At 41.9% G+C, this 18,130-nt stretch overlaps 1 protein-coding gene and 1 pseudogene across 1 annotated transcript; one reads left to right on the top strand and one right to left on the bottom strand.

Moving 5' to 3' along the window:
* The first annotated feature begins 1,043 nt into the window (after positions 1-1,043).
* Positions 1,044-1,989, top strand: LOC119924327 (annotated as a pseudogene).
* A 12,705-nt stretch (positions 1,990-14,694) lies between these two features.
* LOC119924326 (olfactory receptor 1019-like) lies at positions 14,695-18,005 on the bottom strand. Its single transcript, XM_038743212.1, has 3 exons — positions 17,935-18,005; positions 15,762-15,815; positions 14,695-15,646 (listed from the first exon to the last, which is right to left on the bottom strand). Exons 1-3 carry the CDS (start codon positions 18,003-18,005, stop codon positions 14,695-14,697), a joined length of 1,077 nt encoding a protein of 358 aa, XP_038599140.1.
* Positions 18,006-18,130: the final 125 nt, after the last annotated feature.

Genomic DNA, 18,130 nt, shown 5'->3' with positions numbered 1-18,130 from the left:
CTCCTTGACGGCAGAGATCATGTCTACTGACTCTAGTGTCCTCTCTCAAGAATTTCGTGTAGTGCGCTGCACACAGAAAGAGCTCAATGGATATTATCAATTAAAAAATCATGTTTATTAAGTGCTTATTGTGTACTAAACACTTGGGAGAGTATTTTGGATTGATTGGTCCGTTGGACATATTCAGGTGGGTGAAAAATAATTTAAGGACTGTACATCATTCCGAATGATGTCAATGTCACATTACATGTCATCAATGGCTGTCATGTGATCTTAGAGAAGAGGGGAGTTATTCCTCCCTTCAGAGCGGTCTGAAGCCAAACCTGATTATATAGAATCCCTGCCAGAAGCAAACCTTGTCAACAAAAACTATATTTGTGCAGTTGTTCCTAGAGAAAGAGCAAGAGTCCTGGCCTCGTGGTCTGAGGAGGCAGACTCAAGTTATCACTTCCTCTTGTTTAGACTTCTAGTCTCTGAATAGAGGCTTGGGTTCGAATCCCATTTCTGACATTTCTCCCCCTCTTGACTGTAAGATCACTGTGGACAGGGGATGTTTCAGTTACACTATCATATTATATTCTCCCAAGCGCTCCAAGTGCTCTTCCAAGCACACAATAAGTGCTCAATAAATATGATGGATTGATTGATTGATTGATTTAGACATGAATAGCAAAGCCCTTTTTATGCTTATGGATACAGAATCCCACGTTATCTATGACTGTGTAGAATAAAACTCTGCATCTAATGGCAAATCTGCTTCTGTCCTTTTGGTCTAGGAATATCCATCATCTATTTTTCAGCTCTGTGGGAAATTTCCCATCTTGGTGATTTGCAAATCATCCTGGTGATTTGTTCAGTGAATGTAACAAATGCCAAATGGAGATCCCAGAAGGGATGGGAATGCTGATTTCTGATCTCTTATGGATGGCTGGGAATGAAAGTTGAACAGGATGTTAAGGCATTGCAGAAGCCTGATTTCAGAATAGGTTAAACATGCTGAAGAGCATTAACATGGCATTTGTGTTTCTGTTTTCGTGCTTGAAATGATGAGGGGAAACCAGAGCACCATGACTGATTTCATTCTCCTGGGTTTTTCCAACTTTCCCGAACAGCAGTTTCTTCTGTTTGTGGTGTTTTTAATCATTTACCTAATTGTCTTGGTAGGAAACACGGTCATTGTCTTCATCATCACCCTGGAACACAGTCTTCACATTCCTATGTATTTATTCCTGAGGATCATGTCCATCTTAGAAACTTGCTTCAGTGGAACGATCATCCCTAAAATGCTTGTGATTCTTTCAAAGGATCACAAAACCATTTCCTCTGCTGGCTGTGCGGCACAAATGTATTTTGTTTTATTTCTAGGGGTTACAGAATGCTTTCTCTTTTGCACAATGGCTTATGATCGCTACATGGCCATCTGTAATTCCCCGCATTACCCTTTCCTTATGAGTAAAGCAATTGTCACCAAGCTTACAGTGGGTTCTGTAATTTCCGGGTCAATTTTGACCATGATTCAAACCTCTTGGGTATTTAGCTTTCCGTTTTGTGATCGCAATAAAATTAGCCACCTCTTCTGTGAAACTCCCCCAGTACTGGAGCTCTTGTGTGGAGACACCTTCGTCTTTGAAATCCATGCCTGTTTAGGCACCATTTCAGTGGTTATGCTTCCTTTCCTGATTATACTTCTGTCTTACACTCACATCCTCTATACTATTCTGAAAATGTCTTCGACAGCAGGAAGACAAAAAGCCTTCTCCAGTTGTGCTTCTTATCTGACTTCTGTGATCCTATTCTACAGGCTCAGTTAATCTCACCTATTTGCAAGCAAAGGCCAGTTACACTTTAAAGAGCAAAGAATTGCTCCCTCTGGCATATGCTCTGCTCACACCCCTGCTAAATCCTCTCATCTACAGTTTGAGAAGCAGTGAGATGAAAGGTACACTGAAGAAAATATTGAGAAGAAAACCGTGTTCCCCCAAATTGTAGATATTTTCATGGTTTGCCATAGAAAATCCCTTTTTGCAGAATATGGGGGTCTACTGTGAAGTAGAGATGGAGAGTTCAGTTGGCATTGTTTAGCCTTAAATGTGAATAGGTAAGCATATGCGATTAATTCCACATTGCAAATTAAAACTTACAACAAATCTCTATAGGAACTTTTTTTGGTAATATTATTAGGTTTATTTTTACATTCCAATAGATGAAGATGAAAAAGATTGTTAACCTTCCTCAATGAGGAATTATGATCAGGGAGTTGGAGCAGGAGGGAAAGGGTAGTGAACTTGAGTTAGAGATCAAAGCTGTCTGAAACTTTTCCTTTCTTGGCAATCAGCAGAACCTCTTTGAAGTTTCTGTTAATCATCAGGCCATAATTAGCAGCCATATTTGGTTTTAAGATCTCAGTACTACTCTCGTCACTGATTTTCCATCAATCTCTCCCACCTCATCCAGGTCTGTAGCCCTGGGGTTACCTCCTGGGGTGTTCTGGAAGACTACACTGAGTCCTTGGGTTGGGTACGAGTCCCCAAATCACCTGTGAGTACCAGCACCCCCAAATCTCCCCTCTCCCTTTCTGACATTACCTTACCTCTGATCTCCTGCCTTTCTTCCTCTCTAGAGACAAGGTTCTTGGTGGGGTGGACACCTGTACCATAAGAGTCCCCACACTTATGAAGAATTTTCTTTGTCTGGCTCCCTGTTCCAAAGTTGAATCTTCTCTACCAGGGCTTGTGTGAGGGGCATTAAGGCACCCTCTACCACCTTTCAGCTCTGTCTCCAAAAACTGTAGCTGAAAATGAAACCAAAATCCCATGTGGTCAATGCCTGGAAGAATTACACAGTTCTAAGTCTCTTGGCTCTGGAGGGACAAACTGGGCTCTTGGTTAATTATTTAAAAGAAATCAAATTCTTCTATAGTTACGTATATGAATCTATACACAGACAAATATCTATACGTATACATGTATGTATCTTCTCATATAACATAGTACCATTTCGAGCTTTTCAGCACATAGAAGAGTGCATGTATATGTGTATACAGAAACAATTCATATATAGATATATTCACATGTACATTAATATTCATATATAGATATATTCTCATGAATGTGAGTACATACATGTGAACATGTGTATATATGAAGATCATAAGTGCATATGTTCATATGCACTTGAACACATGCATATGCACATAGATGCATGTAAACATCCATGTGTAGGACAATGAGCCAAGTTCTCTTCTCCAACCACAGAATGGAATCAGTGAAACCTCCTGGAATGAAAGCAGTCATTATCTTCCTTCTCCCACTTTGCCCCAAGAATCAGGGGATTTACAGAGAAGCAGCATGGTCTAGTGAAAAGAGCATGGGTCTGGGAGTCAGAGGTCACGGCTTCTATTCTCAGCTCTGCCGCCAGTCAGCTGTGTGACCACAGCAAGTCACTTAACTTCTCTATGTCTCAGTTACCTCATCTGTAAAATGGAGATCAAGATCCTGAGCCCCATGGGGGACATGGACTCAGTCCCCCATGGACTTAGTCCGACCTGATTCCCTCATATCTACCCTAGCACTTAGAACAGTGCTTGGCACATAGTAAGCACTTAACAAATATCACAATTATTATTATTATTATTATCCTCCAATCCCCAGATTTACATAGTCACTGCCAATTAATCAGTCATTGGTATTTATTGAGCTCTAACTGTGCAGAGTACTGTATTAAGTGCTTGGAAAAATACAATACAATAGACTGGGTAGTCCCAATTCCTGCCCACAAGGAGTTTACAATTTAGGAAGGGAGATAATTATTAAAATGAATAGATAGAGGAAATGGCGTTGTATAAGGATATGTATTTAAGTGCTGTGGGGCTGGAGATGGGGTGAATATCTAAGTGTTTAAAGGCTACAGACCCAAGTGCATGAGTGATGCAGAGGAGATGGTGAATAGGTTGGGGAAATGAGGGGTTAGTTAGGGAGGATCTCTTGAAGGAGATATTATTTTATTAGGGATTTGAAGATAGGGAGAATGGTGCACTATGAATGTGAAATGGGAGGGAGTTCCAGGTCAGAAGGAGGATACAGGTAAGAGTCCTGCAGCAGAGTAGGTAAGATTGAGGTACAGAGAGTAGGTTAGTGTCAGAGGAGGGAAATTGGCAGGCTGGGTTGTAGGCAATGATAATGATAATAATAATAATAATAATAATAATAATAATAATAATGGTATTTGTTAAGCATTTACTATGTCCCAGGCGCTACACTAAGTACTAGGGTGGATACAGGCAAATCGGGTTGGACACTGTCTCTGTCCACGGGGCTTACAGTCTCACTCCCCATTTTACAGATGAAATAACGGAGCACCAGAGAAGTGAAGTGTCTTGCCCAAGGGCACACAGAAGACATGTGGCAGAGCTGGGATTAGAACCCCTGGCCTTCTGATTCCCAGGTCCATGCACTATCCATTGGGTAAGGTATGTGGGGGAGAACTGATTGAATGGCTTCAAGCTAATGGTAAAGAGTTTCTGTTTGATGAGGAGGTGGATGGGCAACCACTGGATGTTCTTGAGGAGTGGCGAGACTTCTTTTAGAAAAGAAGGTTCTGGGCAGCAAAGTGAAGAAAGGACTGGAACAGGGAGAGACAGGAGGCAGGGAGATCAGCGATAAATCTTATTCAATAGTTTAGGTGGGATAAGATTCGAGAAACAGTGTGGCTCAGTGGAAAGAGCCCGGCCTTGGGAGTCAGAGGCCATGGGTTTGAATCCCGGCTCTGCCACCTGTCAGCTGTGTGACTTTGGGCAAATCACTTCACTTCTCTGGGCCTCAGTTCCCTCATCTGTGAAATGGGGATTAAGACTGTGAGCCCCATGTAGTACAACCTGTTAACCTTGTATCTACTCGAGCGCTTAGAACAGTGCTTGGCACATAGTAAGCGCTTAACAAATACCATTATTATTATTATTGTTATAAGTGCTTGGATAAGAATAGTAGTAGTGTGGATGTGGAGGAAAGAACTGATTTTAGCAAGGTGGTGAAAGTAGAAGAAACAGGATTTGGTGACAGACTGAATATGTAGGTTGAATGAGAGATAAGTGGAGTGTCACTCCACAGAAACTGCCCTCTCAAAGGTCATCAGTGACCTTGCCCTTGGTGTATAGAGTCTAAAGGGTGCATGGCTATGGGCAGGAAGGTTCAAGGGCAGGAGTGTTTCTAGGTTACTTAGGGCCCCAAGAATTCAAAATTTGTGGGGTTTCACATTCAGCCCATAGAAAGGACAAAGCAAACTCTACATTTTCTACCCAAGCCTTGCTCTCCCCATGACTTTCCTGTCACTGTAGTTTAGATGACACCATCATTCTTCCTGGCTCCCAAGCCCATAAACTTTGCATTGTCCTTAATTCATCTCTCTCATTCAACCCACACATTCAGTCAGTCATGAAATCCCATTGGTTCTATCTTCTCAATATAACTAAAATTCACCCTTTCCTTTCCATCCAAAGTGCTACTATGTAACCCTCCAATCGAAAGCGTTCTTCACTCAAGGGCTCCTTCCCTGGTATATAAACATGTTCATGGCATTCTTCACCTCCTTATTTCTCAGGCTGTAGATCATGGGATTCAACATGGGATCACCGCTGTAGAGAACACAGAGGTCACTTCGTCCAAGTCCAGGGAGCTTGGCCGCACATACATGAAGACCGTGGTCCTGTAGAAGATGGTCACAGCTACCAGGTGGGAGGTGCAGGTAGAAAACGCTTTGTGCCTCCCTTCAGCAGAGCCAATCCTCAAAACGGAATATATAAGAGCGGGGGATTTCTAGAGATGTGAACACCCCCAGGAAGATAGAAGACAGAAGGAGCACAGTCTTGTTGACGTGAGTGTTGGGGCAGGACAGTTACGGCATGGGAGGGAGGTCACAGAAAAAGTGGTTGATGACATTTGGAGGCACAGAAGGATAGACAGAACATCAGAAAGGTCTGGGTGGTTGCATTCACAAAACCCATGAGGTAACAACCGATTAACAACTGGCCACAGATTTGGGGCGACATGGTAACCACATAGAGCTGTGGGTTACATATAGCGATGTAAGGGTCACAAGCCATCGCTGCCAAAAGGTAGCATTCTTTGCTTGCAAACATGACAAAAAAATACATCTGGGTAGCACAGCTGCTGAAAGAAATCAGCTTACCCTTCCTCATGAAGCCTGATAGCATGTGTGGAGTGACAGTGGAGGAATAACCAAGATGAACCAGAGACAGATGAATGATAAAAAAGTATTCTATTTATTTTGTTAATGTTGTGCATATAGCTATAATTCTATTTATTCTGACAATAAATAGACACCTGTCTATGTGTTTTGTTTTGTTGTCTGTCTCTGCCTTCTAAACTGTCAGCCCGTTGTTGGGTAGAGACTGTCTCTATATGTTGCCGACTTGTACTTCCCAAGAGCTTAGTACAGTGGTCTGCACACAGTAAGTGCTAAGTAAATACGATTGAATGAATGGATGAAGTTGAGGGGCAATACAGAATAACAGGATCATTCCAAGATTCCTCACTACCGTTACAAGATACGTCTCCCAAAATGTCATGAAACATGTGATCTTCATCCGTCAGGCCCAAGAGGATGAACTTTTCAACTGAGGTATGGTTTCCACCAAACATGTCACCTCCAGGACTCATACTCAGTGTAATTCTAAATTAGAATCAGATTAAGAAGCGTGGCTCTGTGGAAAGAGCCCGGGCTTTGGAGTTAGAGTTCATGGGTTCAAATCCTGGCTCTGCCAGTTGTCTGGCAGTGTGACTTTGGGCAAGTCACTTCACTTCTCTGTGCCTCATTTACCTCATCTGTAAAATGGGGATTAAGACTGTGAGCCCCACGAGGGACAACCTGATCACCTTGTAACCTCACCAGCGCTTAGAACAGTGCTTTGCACATAGAAAGCGCTTAATAAATGCGATTATTATTATTATTATTATTAGGCGATGGAAACTAAATATGGACAAGAAATCAATCACTTTGCCCCCTCCTACCTTACCCCATTGGTCTCCTACTACGGCCCAGCCTACATACTCCATTCCTCTTGTACTACTTACTCACTGTGTCCAGATCACACCTATTTTGCTGCCTTTCTCTTTTCCACATCCTCCCTATAACCTGAAACTCCGTTCCTTTCCATATAAGCCAGATCACCATTATCCCCAATTTCAAAGGCTCAGTTAGGTCACATCCCCTACAAGAAGCCTTCCCTGACTGAGGTCTCTTTTCCCCTCTCCCTTCTGCATTGTCTATGCACTTGGATTGGCAACCTCTGGACATTTGATATTCACTATATTCTCAACCCCGCATCAGTTATGTACATATCTATGGATTCTTTATTATAAATTATTTACAGTAATGTCTGTCTCCCCCTATAGACTGTAAACTCATTGTGCGCAGGAAATGTATCTAGCAACTTGATTGTTTTGTACTCTCCCAAGTGCTTAATATGGTGTGCTGCATATAGTTAGCACTCAAAAACTACCATTGATGATGAAGACAATGATGATGATAAGTCAAACACGGGAAATGGGCTCACAATCCTGTCTACATTGGTGTCACACCAAAGATCACCAGCAGGTGTTGCCTCCACTCTCAGCCAGAAATTCTTTCCTTCTGCAAAACTCCCTGTGTTGGTTATAGACAACAGCACGTCATCATCGATAACTGTTAGATAAAGTTACTTTTTCTACTCATCCAGATTTCTGTCCCAACACAGTCCCCTCTCACTATATAGCATCCTTCACCATTTTTAAAAATTGAAAAGAAGCATCCTGGCCTAATAGATAGAGCATGGGCCTGAGAGTCTGAAGGACTTGGGTTCTAATCCTGGCTCTGCCTCTTGTCTGTTGAGTGATTTTGGACAAGTCACTAAACTTCTCTGAGCCTCAGTTACCTCATTTGTAAAATGAGGATTAAGGCTGTGAGCCCCATGTGGGACATGGACTGTGTCCAGCATGGCTCAGTGGAAAGAGCACGGTATTCGGAGTCAGAGGTCATGGGTTCAAATCCTGGCTCCACCAATTGTCACTGTGTGACTTTGGGCAAATCACTTAACTTCTCTGTGCCTCAGTTACCTCATCTGTAAAATGGGGATTAAGATTGTGAGCCCCCCGTGGGACAACCTGATCACCTTGTAACCTCCCCAGTGCTTAGAACAGTGCCTTGCACATAGTAAGTCCTTAATAAATGCCATCATTGTTATTATTATTAGCTAGTGTCTACCCCAGAGCTTAGCACAGTGCCTGGCACATAATTCATTCTGAGTGGAGAGCACCGTACTAAGCACTTGGGAAGTACAAGCGTGGGAATAAGCACTTAATAAATACCATTTTTTTTTTTAAAAAAAAGCCTTCCCCATGGTCAGGCTCTCAGACCCTAGGAAGTTGTAGGATCATTTTTCAGAGGTTTCAGTCCATATTTCCCCACTCCTCAAGAACCTCCAGTTGTTGCCCATCCACTTCGGCATCCAACAGAAACTCCTTATTGCTGACTTTAAAGCACTCAACTACCTTGCCTACTGCATGCCTACCAGCTCTATTATACTGTGCTCTCTGAATCACTGAGTACAGTGATCTGTATTCAGTAAGTACTTAATAAATATAATTGACTGATTGATTATAGGTGGGGTACAATGGAAGATGGGCATGGAGGGGTATGAAGGATAGCTCTTCATAGACCAGATTGTCTCACTAAGAGTTTGAACGAACCCCCTCTCTAAATTCTTTGCCAGCAGGGAGAGCAGGGATGGGATGGGGGCTCAGTTTGGTGAGGGTGGTTGTCGGCAAGCAGATAATCCTGAGTTGGGAGCACATTTAAGAGGATGGAACATTCCAATTCCCTAAACCCATGCTTCAGTCACCTAATCCATCCTGCCCAGGTTTAAAAAACTGGTGAACTTTCCCATGGGAAGCTTTGTTGGCAAAGATAATGTAAAAAAAAAATTAGGACTGGGATGGGATAGGACAGAATAGGGTGAAAACGGTCAGGAGAAGGGGGAAGAGCAAGATGATGCAAAGTAAAAAGCAAGCCCTACTGGAGAATTATTGCCTAGAAAATAGACAGTTGAAGGCCGCAGACTTCTTGCTGGGAATGGAAGTATCATCTTTAGCTCTTTGCCAGTGACACGCTTTGGGTTGGACATATCTTATTCTTGTAGCTATCCATTCTCACTGTTATTACTATTTCCTTGATAGCAACTCTGGTTTCATGAGAAAAAATGAGGCCACTATCTCAGGCAAACCATACACAGGAGAAGCAGTGTGGCTTAGTAGAAAGAGGATGGGCTTGGGAGTCAGAGGTCATGGGTTCGAATCCTGGCTCTGCCACTCGTCAGCTGTGTGACTTTGGGCAAGTCACTTAACTTCTCTGTGCTTCAGTTACCTCATCTGTAAAATGGGGATTAAGACTGTGAGCCCCACGAGGGACAACCTGATTACCTTGTATATACCCCAGTGCTTAAAACAGTAAGCACTTAACAAATACCAACATTATTATTATTATTATTATTATTATTATTATTATTATTATTATATGTTCTTCACCCAGGCAGGGCTCACACAAGCATACCTCTGACTCTCAAGTGTTCACCAACAACACTGGCAGCATACAGGGCTACTTCAAATTATTTTGGAAGTTTACAAGAGACTTTACTGAAATGCAAAAAAAGCTTTATTGCATCCTGGACAATTACTGAATGACTGTATTTGGAGTGGCAGCCTGGAAATTACTGCAGAGTGGTTATCACTTCAGAGAGCTTCGCACTATGGAATTATGCATGGTAAAGGAGTAATTAGGTAAAGCAAGAGCTAGCTCTCTCGGATTCACATGCAGAACATCTGTTGTACCAGAAAGATCTTCTAAAACCAAAAAAGTAAATAACCCTGAAAGGGAAGGGTCCATGCAAGCAGGCCTCAGAGCAGTCAAGCAGTTTTTGGTTTTTTCAATGGTAGTTGCTAAGTGCTTACTATATGCCAGGCACATTATTAAGCACTGGGGTAGATTCATTCAAGCGTACTTATTGAGCACTTACTGTGTCCTTGGCATGGAGTGTTTAACACATAGTATCACTATTATCCCAACTCCTGGGTCTAGACAGAGAGTATTTTTCCATCCTATACAATTGGTTCCCTGGAGATGAAAATAGAAAGAATGCTGTCCCCTCCGAGGCTTCCAGATTCTTGTTCTGAAGAGGTAGGAGTGATTATATTGGTTTTGAGGAACATAGGGGCCCAATCCCTTGAGATTTTGACAGCATATCTGACAGTCCCCAGTAGCTATTAGGCAGATGCGTGGTAGGGCTTAATTGTTCAATGCTCAGTCCAGAGAATATGAACTTATAGTCAGGGAATCCAGGTCCATTAAATATAAACCAAGAGAAGTGGTCTGGCCTACCAAAACCTTTTGCCCCACTTAACCTAGCCCCAGGCAATAAAAGGCAACCTGTTGTAAACCCCTTTCTGGATTCAAATAATAATAATAATTGCGGCATTTGTTAAGCGATTACTATGTCCCAGCCATTGTTCTAAGTGCTGGAGTGGTTGCAAGCAAATGGGTTGAGCACAGTCCTTGTCCCACTTGGAACTCACAATCTTAACCCCCACTTTACATATGAGGTAGTTGAGAAACAAAGAAGTCAAGTTATTTGCCCAAGGTCACACAGGAGATAAATTTCAGAGCCAGGATTAGAACCCAGATCCTTTGAATCCCAGGCTCATGCTCTATCCACTAGGCCATGGTGCTTCTCTGCGAGGATAGGGAGAACTGTGGCCTGAGAACAAATACTTACTCATGTTCTTACAACCCAGGGAGAAAAAGGAAATAGAGACGTATTGGGAGATCAATCAATCAATCAATCAAATTTATTGAATGCTTACTGTGTCCAGAGCACTGTACTAAGTGCTTGGGATAGTACAGTACAATAGAGTGGGTAGAAACGTTCCATGTCCAAAAGGAGTTTACAGTCTAGAAGGAGATGGGAGAGGCGGGGAATGTTGGGAAATATTTTCTAGCCTTATGAAAATTGAACACTATTAGTAAAGCATATTTAAAGTTATTTTTTTATTCAGTAACCCAATAATACCTGGGGCATTTGTTCAGCACTCACTCCGTGCCAAGCATCATACTAGGCTCTGTGGTAAATACAAGATTATCAGTTCAGACACAGATCCTGTCCCATCTGGGGCTCATAGTCTAAGAGGGAGCAAAAACAGGTATTGAACCCCATTTCACAGATGAGGAAATTTAGGCACAAGGAAATATTTGCCCAGGGTCACACAACAGACAGGTGGCAGGAGTTGGGATTAGAACTCAGATCTACTAGTTTCTAATTGTGTGCTGTTTCCCCTAGGCCACACTGCTTTTCAGGCATGTCTGCAGGTCTCTGCCCTATATGTGGAAATATTGGATAAGAGTTGGTCTGGGATGGATCATCATCATCATCATCATCAATCGTATTTATTGAGCGCTTACTATGTGCAGAGCACTGTACTAAGCGCTTGGGAAGTACAAATTGGCAACATATAGAGACAGTCCCTACCCAACAGTGGGCTCACAGTCTAAAAGGGGGAGACAGAGAACAAAACCAAACATACTAACAAAATAAAATAAATAGAATAGATATGTACAAATAAAATAAATAAATAAATAAATAGAGTAAAAAAATATGTACAAACATATATACATATATACAGGTGCTGTGGGGAAGGGAAGGAGGTAAGATGGGGGGATGGAGAGGGGGACGAGGGGGAGAGGAAGGAAGGGGCTCAGTCTAAAAATATGGAACGCTTCACGAATTTGCGTGTCGTTCTTATGGATTAGGGCAGCTGGATGATCTGTTCCTTATCACCCTCAATGGTATTTAGTGAGTACTTAATGTGTGCTGAGCACTATACTAAGCACTTGGGAGAGTACAATACAACAGAGTTGGTAGAGAGTTCCCTGCCCACAACAAGCTCATATGGAGTGGAACTGAGCAGTCTATGTAGAAAGGAGAACAGGTATTTATTCCTCATTTTACTTAGAAATGTAAGGCACAGAGAAGCATCCAAAGTCATTCAGGAAGCATGTGGCAGAGCTGCAATTAGAATACTGGTCCTGTGACTTCCAGGCCTCTGTCTTTACAACTGTGCCACACTACAATATGAGTCTTGTTACACATCAAATTTTCTTGTAAGCTTTCCTTTCAAAGGTCCTTGAGACAGTTATCCAGGTTCAGTCAATCAATCATATTGAGTACTTACCGTGTACAGAGCACCATATTAAACATTTGGGAGAATACAATATAGCAATGTAACAGTTATATTCCCTGTCCACAATGAGTTTACAGACTAGACGGGAAGACAGGCATTGATCTGAATAAATAAATTAGGCATATGTACATAAGTGCTGTGGGGTTGAGGTGAGGGGTGAATAAAAGGAGCAAATCAGGAAGTTGCAGAAGGGAGTGGGAGAAAAGGAAATGAGGGCTTAGTCAAGGAAGGCCTCTTGGCAGAAATGTGTTGCTCAGGAGTTGAGCAAGAGTTGCTCCAGTCTGGTGGCTGCTCTAGGAGGACACAAGTATGGAGATGTGCCAAGCAGTCTAGTTCACGTTGCACAGACCAATGACAACCTGAAGGAAAATGTACCAGAAAACTGATTGGAGAAGCAGTGTGGCCTGGTGGAGAGAGGCTAGGCCTGGAGGTCAGAAGGACCTGAGTTTTAATCCTGACTCTGCCACTTGTCTGCTGTGTAACCTTGAGAAAGTCGCTACACTTCTCTGTGCTTCATTTACCTCATCTGTAAAATGGGGATCAATACTGTGAGCCGATGTGGGATGATAGCTTTAATTCTATTTGTTCTGATGATTTTGACACCTGTCTACATGTTTTGTTTTGTTGTCTGTCTCCCCCTTCTAGACTTTGAGCCCATTGTTGAGTAAGGACCGTCTCTATATGTTGCCAACTTGTACTTCCCAAGCGCTTAATACAGTGCTCTGCACACAGTAAGAACTCAATAAATACTATTGAATGAATGAATGAACCCAATCACCCCAGCGCTGAGTACAGTGCCTGTCACATAGTAAGCACTTAACAAATGCCGCAATTATTATTACTAAACTTTTTCACAACTAAGGACTTAATTCAACAGCACAGAGCTTAAAGCAGAAACTGAATTCCTCTCTTTGCTTTCTGTGAGCAGACCCCAGAGTTCTCTGTCTCTACTTGCAGGTATTTGCTCTTCAAGGTCAGAGATCAAATCTATTAACTCTATTGTAAGAATAATAATAATTATGGTATTTGTTAAGTGCTTACCTTGGGCAAAAAAACTGTATTAAGCACAAGGGAAAAGACAAAGGCTGGATACAGTGCATGTGCTACATCAGCTTCACAATCTAAGCAAGAGGGAGAACAGTCGCTGAATTCCCAACAGTCACTGAATCCCGCTTTTACAAATGAGGAATCGGGGGCAGAGTGAAGTAAAGTGATTCGCCCTAGCACGCTCCATAGGCAAGAGAGCAGCGTGGGTCAGTGGAAAGAGCCCGGGCTTTGAGTCAGAGGCCATGGGTTCAAATCCCGGCTCCACCACTTGTCAGCTGTGTGACTTTGGGCAAGTCACTTCACTTCTCTGGGCCTCAATTCCCTCATCTGTAAAATGGGGATGAAGATTGTGAGCCCGCCATGGGACAATCTGATCACTTTGTAACTCCCCAGTACTTAGAACAGTGCTTGGCACATAGTAAGCACTTAATAAATGTCATTATTATTCAGTGCCAGAGCTGGGATTAACACCCTGGTGCTCTGACTCCCAGGCCCGTGCTCTTTCCACTAGGTCGTACTTGACAATGCTCAGCCCAGAATAGAAGCTCAATAAATACTACTGATGGAGTTATTGATTGAGGGTTTGGGGCAATCTCTTTTCTCCTGCCTCTTTTCAGACTTTTGTCCTGAGACCAAAATGGGAGAAGGTGAGCTCTTAGGCACATACAAGAACTACTGAAATTTCTCTCAACCTCTTTCTTGAAAAGCTTGTAAAAAAGAGTTTGTTGCACTTTTGCTTTGCCTCTTCATTGCAAACTGCTGATCCCTCATTCCTTAGTGAAGGGACAAAAACCCACCTGAGTTACATTAATGTGGAAGTAATTCAAAGATTAATTATATTTAGATTCAGTTCAAAAGGCCAAAGGTACATTCTTTTACAATGTTGGCAATAGAAACCCTAATCATGAGTGTTACTTTTCCCATGGTATCTCTTCCAGCAAAATGGCATGTGGAACATTGATGCAAAGAATTCCAGTTCCTCAGTCATGGCCCTAATTTCCAATGATTGATAGTTTCAGCAACATTTGAATACAGTAGGAATTGCACTCTTGAGGACAAAACTTTCCAATAAAAGGACTACGTATGGAGATGTGAAAGACAATTCAGTCTGAAACCATTCTACCTTAGAATTATCCAGATAATGGCCTTAATTTTTGCCTTAGCTATGGTTTTTCACACCTGACTTGTTTGTACAGCTATAGCAAGCCCTACCTATGACAGTTTAACAACTGCTGTTGAATATAAATATCTCAATATCCGATTCAAAGATACAATGCACAATTTACAGAACTACCTTGATGAGAACATGCATCCTGACAAACATTAATAATTTTACAAGAGAAATGCATTATATCCTCCTCCAAGACTATGCTTTTCCATGTGTTATTTTCCACAGGGCATCTTTCACATCTTTGTTTCTCAGGCTATAGATCAGAGGATTCAGCATTGGTATCACAAGAGTATAAAACACGGAAACCACTTTGTCATTCTCTGGCGCATAATGTGAACTGGGCCGAATGTATACGAAGATGGCGGTACCGTATAATAGGCCAACCACCGTTATATGTGAGACACAGGTGCAGAAGGCCTTGCGCCTCCCTGCTGCAGAGCGTATCTTCAGGATGGTGATGAGGATATATACGTATGACACCACAATTTCCAGAAAGGTGACAGTTCCATTGAAAAACCCCAGGCTGAAAAGCAAGACCTCATTGGGGAAGGTGTTACTGCACGATACTTTAAATACTGGGGGGAGATCACAGAAGAAATGATTGATGATATTTGGCTTGCAAAATGGCAGACGTAATATTAGCAGCACCTGAATGAGTCCCTGGAGCAAACCAATGAGATAGGAACCAAGCATGAGCTGAGTGCAAACTCTGGGGGACATAACAACCACATAGAGTAGAGGGTTGCAGATTGCCATGAAGCGATCATATGCCATGACCGCCAGGAGGTAACCCTCGGTGGTTATACAGGCCAGTAAGAGATACATCTGGATGGCACATTCTATCAAGGAAATAGTTCTCACCTCCAGAAAGAAGTCTGCGAGCATCTTGGGAGCAATGGCTGAAGAATATGAAAAGTCCAAGGCAGACAAGTTGCCAAGAAAGAAGTACATTGGGGTGTGAAGTCGAGAATATATTGTGATTAGCACAATCAATCCCAAATTTCCCAAAAGGCTCATCAGATAGATTGCCCGAATCATCAAAAAGAGAAGGAGCTGGAATTCTGGGAGATAAGTGAGTCCCATAAGAATGAATTCTGTGACTACAGTGATATTGCCCTGGTCCATTTCACTAATGTATGTGGTTAATCTGAAGGTAAACGGAAAAAAAGTAGCATTAGAGTAAATGATGACAAAATTACATTTGATTCCATTAATTCAGACCCAGGCATGATTCTTTTGGTGCCACAGAGACGGCTGCTCACATGCTTTCTATGGTCCTCACTGGACTGAACTGGCTTTCGGGCCGAATTCTATATCTAAGAATCAAGGTTCCTGAGTTCAGATCCTGAGTCTTCTGTTTCTGGTGTTTCCTCAGTTTTTAGTGCAGAGTTCTGCACAGAGTAGGTGCCCAATGACTTGACATTAACCACTCAGTCACTGTGCAACAAATTAATACAAGCACTCGGGGGCCATCTTTCCCATCGCTTAATATAGCCCTCTGCACGCGGTAAGAGCTCAACAAATGCCAATTATTGACATTTTCTAGTACTGCATAACTGCTAAATGGCCCCTAGTAAACTCAGTGTGTGAATGCACCTTTCATAGTAATAATGATGATGGCATTTATTAGGTGCTTACTATATACAAAGCACTGTTCTAAGCGCTGGGGAGGATAGAAGATGATCAGGTTGTCCCACGGGGGGCTCACAGTCTTAATCCCCATTTTACAGATGAGGTAACTGAGGGCCAGAAAAGTTAAGTGACTTTCCCAAAGTCACACAGCTGAAAATTGACAAAGCCGAGATTTGAACCCATGACCTCTGACTCCAAAGCCCGTGCTCTTTCCACTGAGCCATGCTGCCTTTCTGTACCTCACACACTACCAGGGAGTGACTAGGTAAGAGGGGATTTTTTACTTGCTGTAATGCTCTTCCCTCTGTGATACCATGATGTTGACTCTTACATTTCCAAATATAAATTATAGGTTCTTATTGTTCAAGAAGATTTGGCCCTAGAGTCCACTTTTTAACTGAAATTTCCCAAACATTTTTTGTTATTGCATGTGAACTGGGTTGGAGTTATTGTAAATATAACAAAATCATATATATTTTTGTTAAAGTAAGCAAAGAAATAGTATTGGTTAAGTGCTTACTATTTGCCAGACACTGAACTAAGCGCTGGGGTAGATACAAGCTAATCAGGTTGGACACTGTCCACGTACCACATGGGGCTCTCCGTTTTAATCCCCATTTTAAAGATGGGGTGACTGAGGTACAAATAAATTAAATGACTTGGAGAGGTCATACGGGAGGCAGGTGGAGCTGGGACTAGAACCTAGTTCCTTCAGACTCCCAGGCCAGTCCTCTATCCATTAGACCACATTGCCTTTCGAAGGTGATGTCTCTTTCAGTATGTTGCATTTTAAGCAGTGTCCAAATCAAATTTAAATCCAATAAATTTGAGATTAAAAACTATAAAGAGCCTGATCTTTTTGGCAAAGCTTCTTTTCCACCTGATTTTTTTTTTGTATTGGATCTTATGGGGCCATTTGCATGAATTTCTTTGCCTACACCTGTTTTCAAAAAAAATCTGCAAACCTTTTGTATCATACAAAAATCTAGCAGCTTAGATGGGGCAGATGTTCTCTTTTTTACTGTTTCTCCAATGTCTGAAGAGAAGGAACCAGAAAATCGAAGAAAAGCTGCCATTCCTCTTGAAGCCTATCCCTACCTCTAGAACTTTTCATGGTCATTTGAAAGGAAGGGAATGTTCTACTAGGTTCCAACCTTCATTCTGTGTTGCTCTCTGGGGATTGATTTCTTGAGAACAACAGGTGAGACGCTTAGTGGGTTCTGTGCATCATTACATTGAATTCAAAGGGACTAGGTTATCTCATTTCGTAGGATATCAGAAACAGGGAGTACAAAATGAACCGCAAAAGATGAAGGACTGATAGAAATACTGAAATTTGGAAAGACAAAAAATGAAAGCGAATCATATAAAAAAACTCTCCAAAGGCAAAAAGGAAAACCTCTTAAAATAATTCAAATCTGATACCCTAAATCGTTCTGCATTGAGATAGAGAAGGGGAGGAGGACAATAACTCCAGAGGATGGCTTGGAATGTACCATTGCAAACACTTACTGTCTTCATAGAATGTTTCTGAGCTTTCAGACCTCATTTACATTAAAATGTTAAGGAAGAAGCTCCATATATTATGTTAGCCCATCTTTCCCACAAAAATAACTGATTGTAGTGTGCATTAAACAAGTCATCAGTTTTACCAGTTCCACCCATGTAAATGATTAAACCTCTTACCTTCAATAACCTCATCTTGGAACTCAAAGCCAGGCACACATATAGAAAGAACATACAAATATTCTTGTATATGCATATAATAGCAGAATTTATATCCTGCGTTCTCTTCAAACTTACCCAAGACACTGCCTGTAGAGGGAATATCCTTTGCTTTTTCTAAAGACTGCTTCAACTACTTTATAAATCATCACATTCCCAACCCCTTATTGACTACTTAGCTGTCAGCTCCAAACAAGTCCTGAAATTCAGGAAAATTTAGTGGAACCAAGCTGAATAGAAACATTTTCTTACAGATTTCACAATACTCCTTCTG

The sequence above is a fragment of the Tachyglossus aculeatus genome, unplaced genomic scaffold (genome assembly GCF_015852505.1).
Source record: "Tachyglossus aculeatus isolate mTacAcu1 unplaced genomic scaffold, mTacAcu1.pri scaffold_96_arrow_ctg1, whole genome shotgun sequence".
NCBI lineage: Eukaryota > Metazoa > Chordata > Mammalia > Monotremata > Tachyglossidae > Tachyglossus > Tachyglossus aculeatus.
The sequence above is the reverse complement of the archived record's forward strand: the minus strand, read 5'-3'. Positions and strand labels throughout refer to the sequence as shown.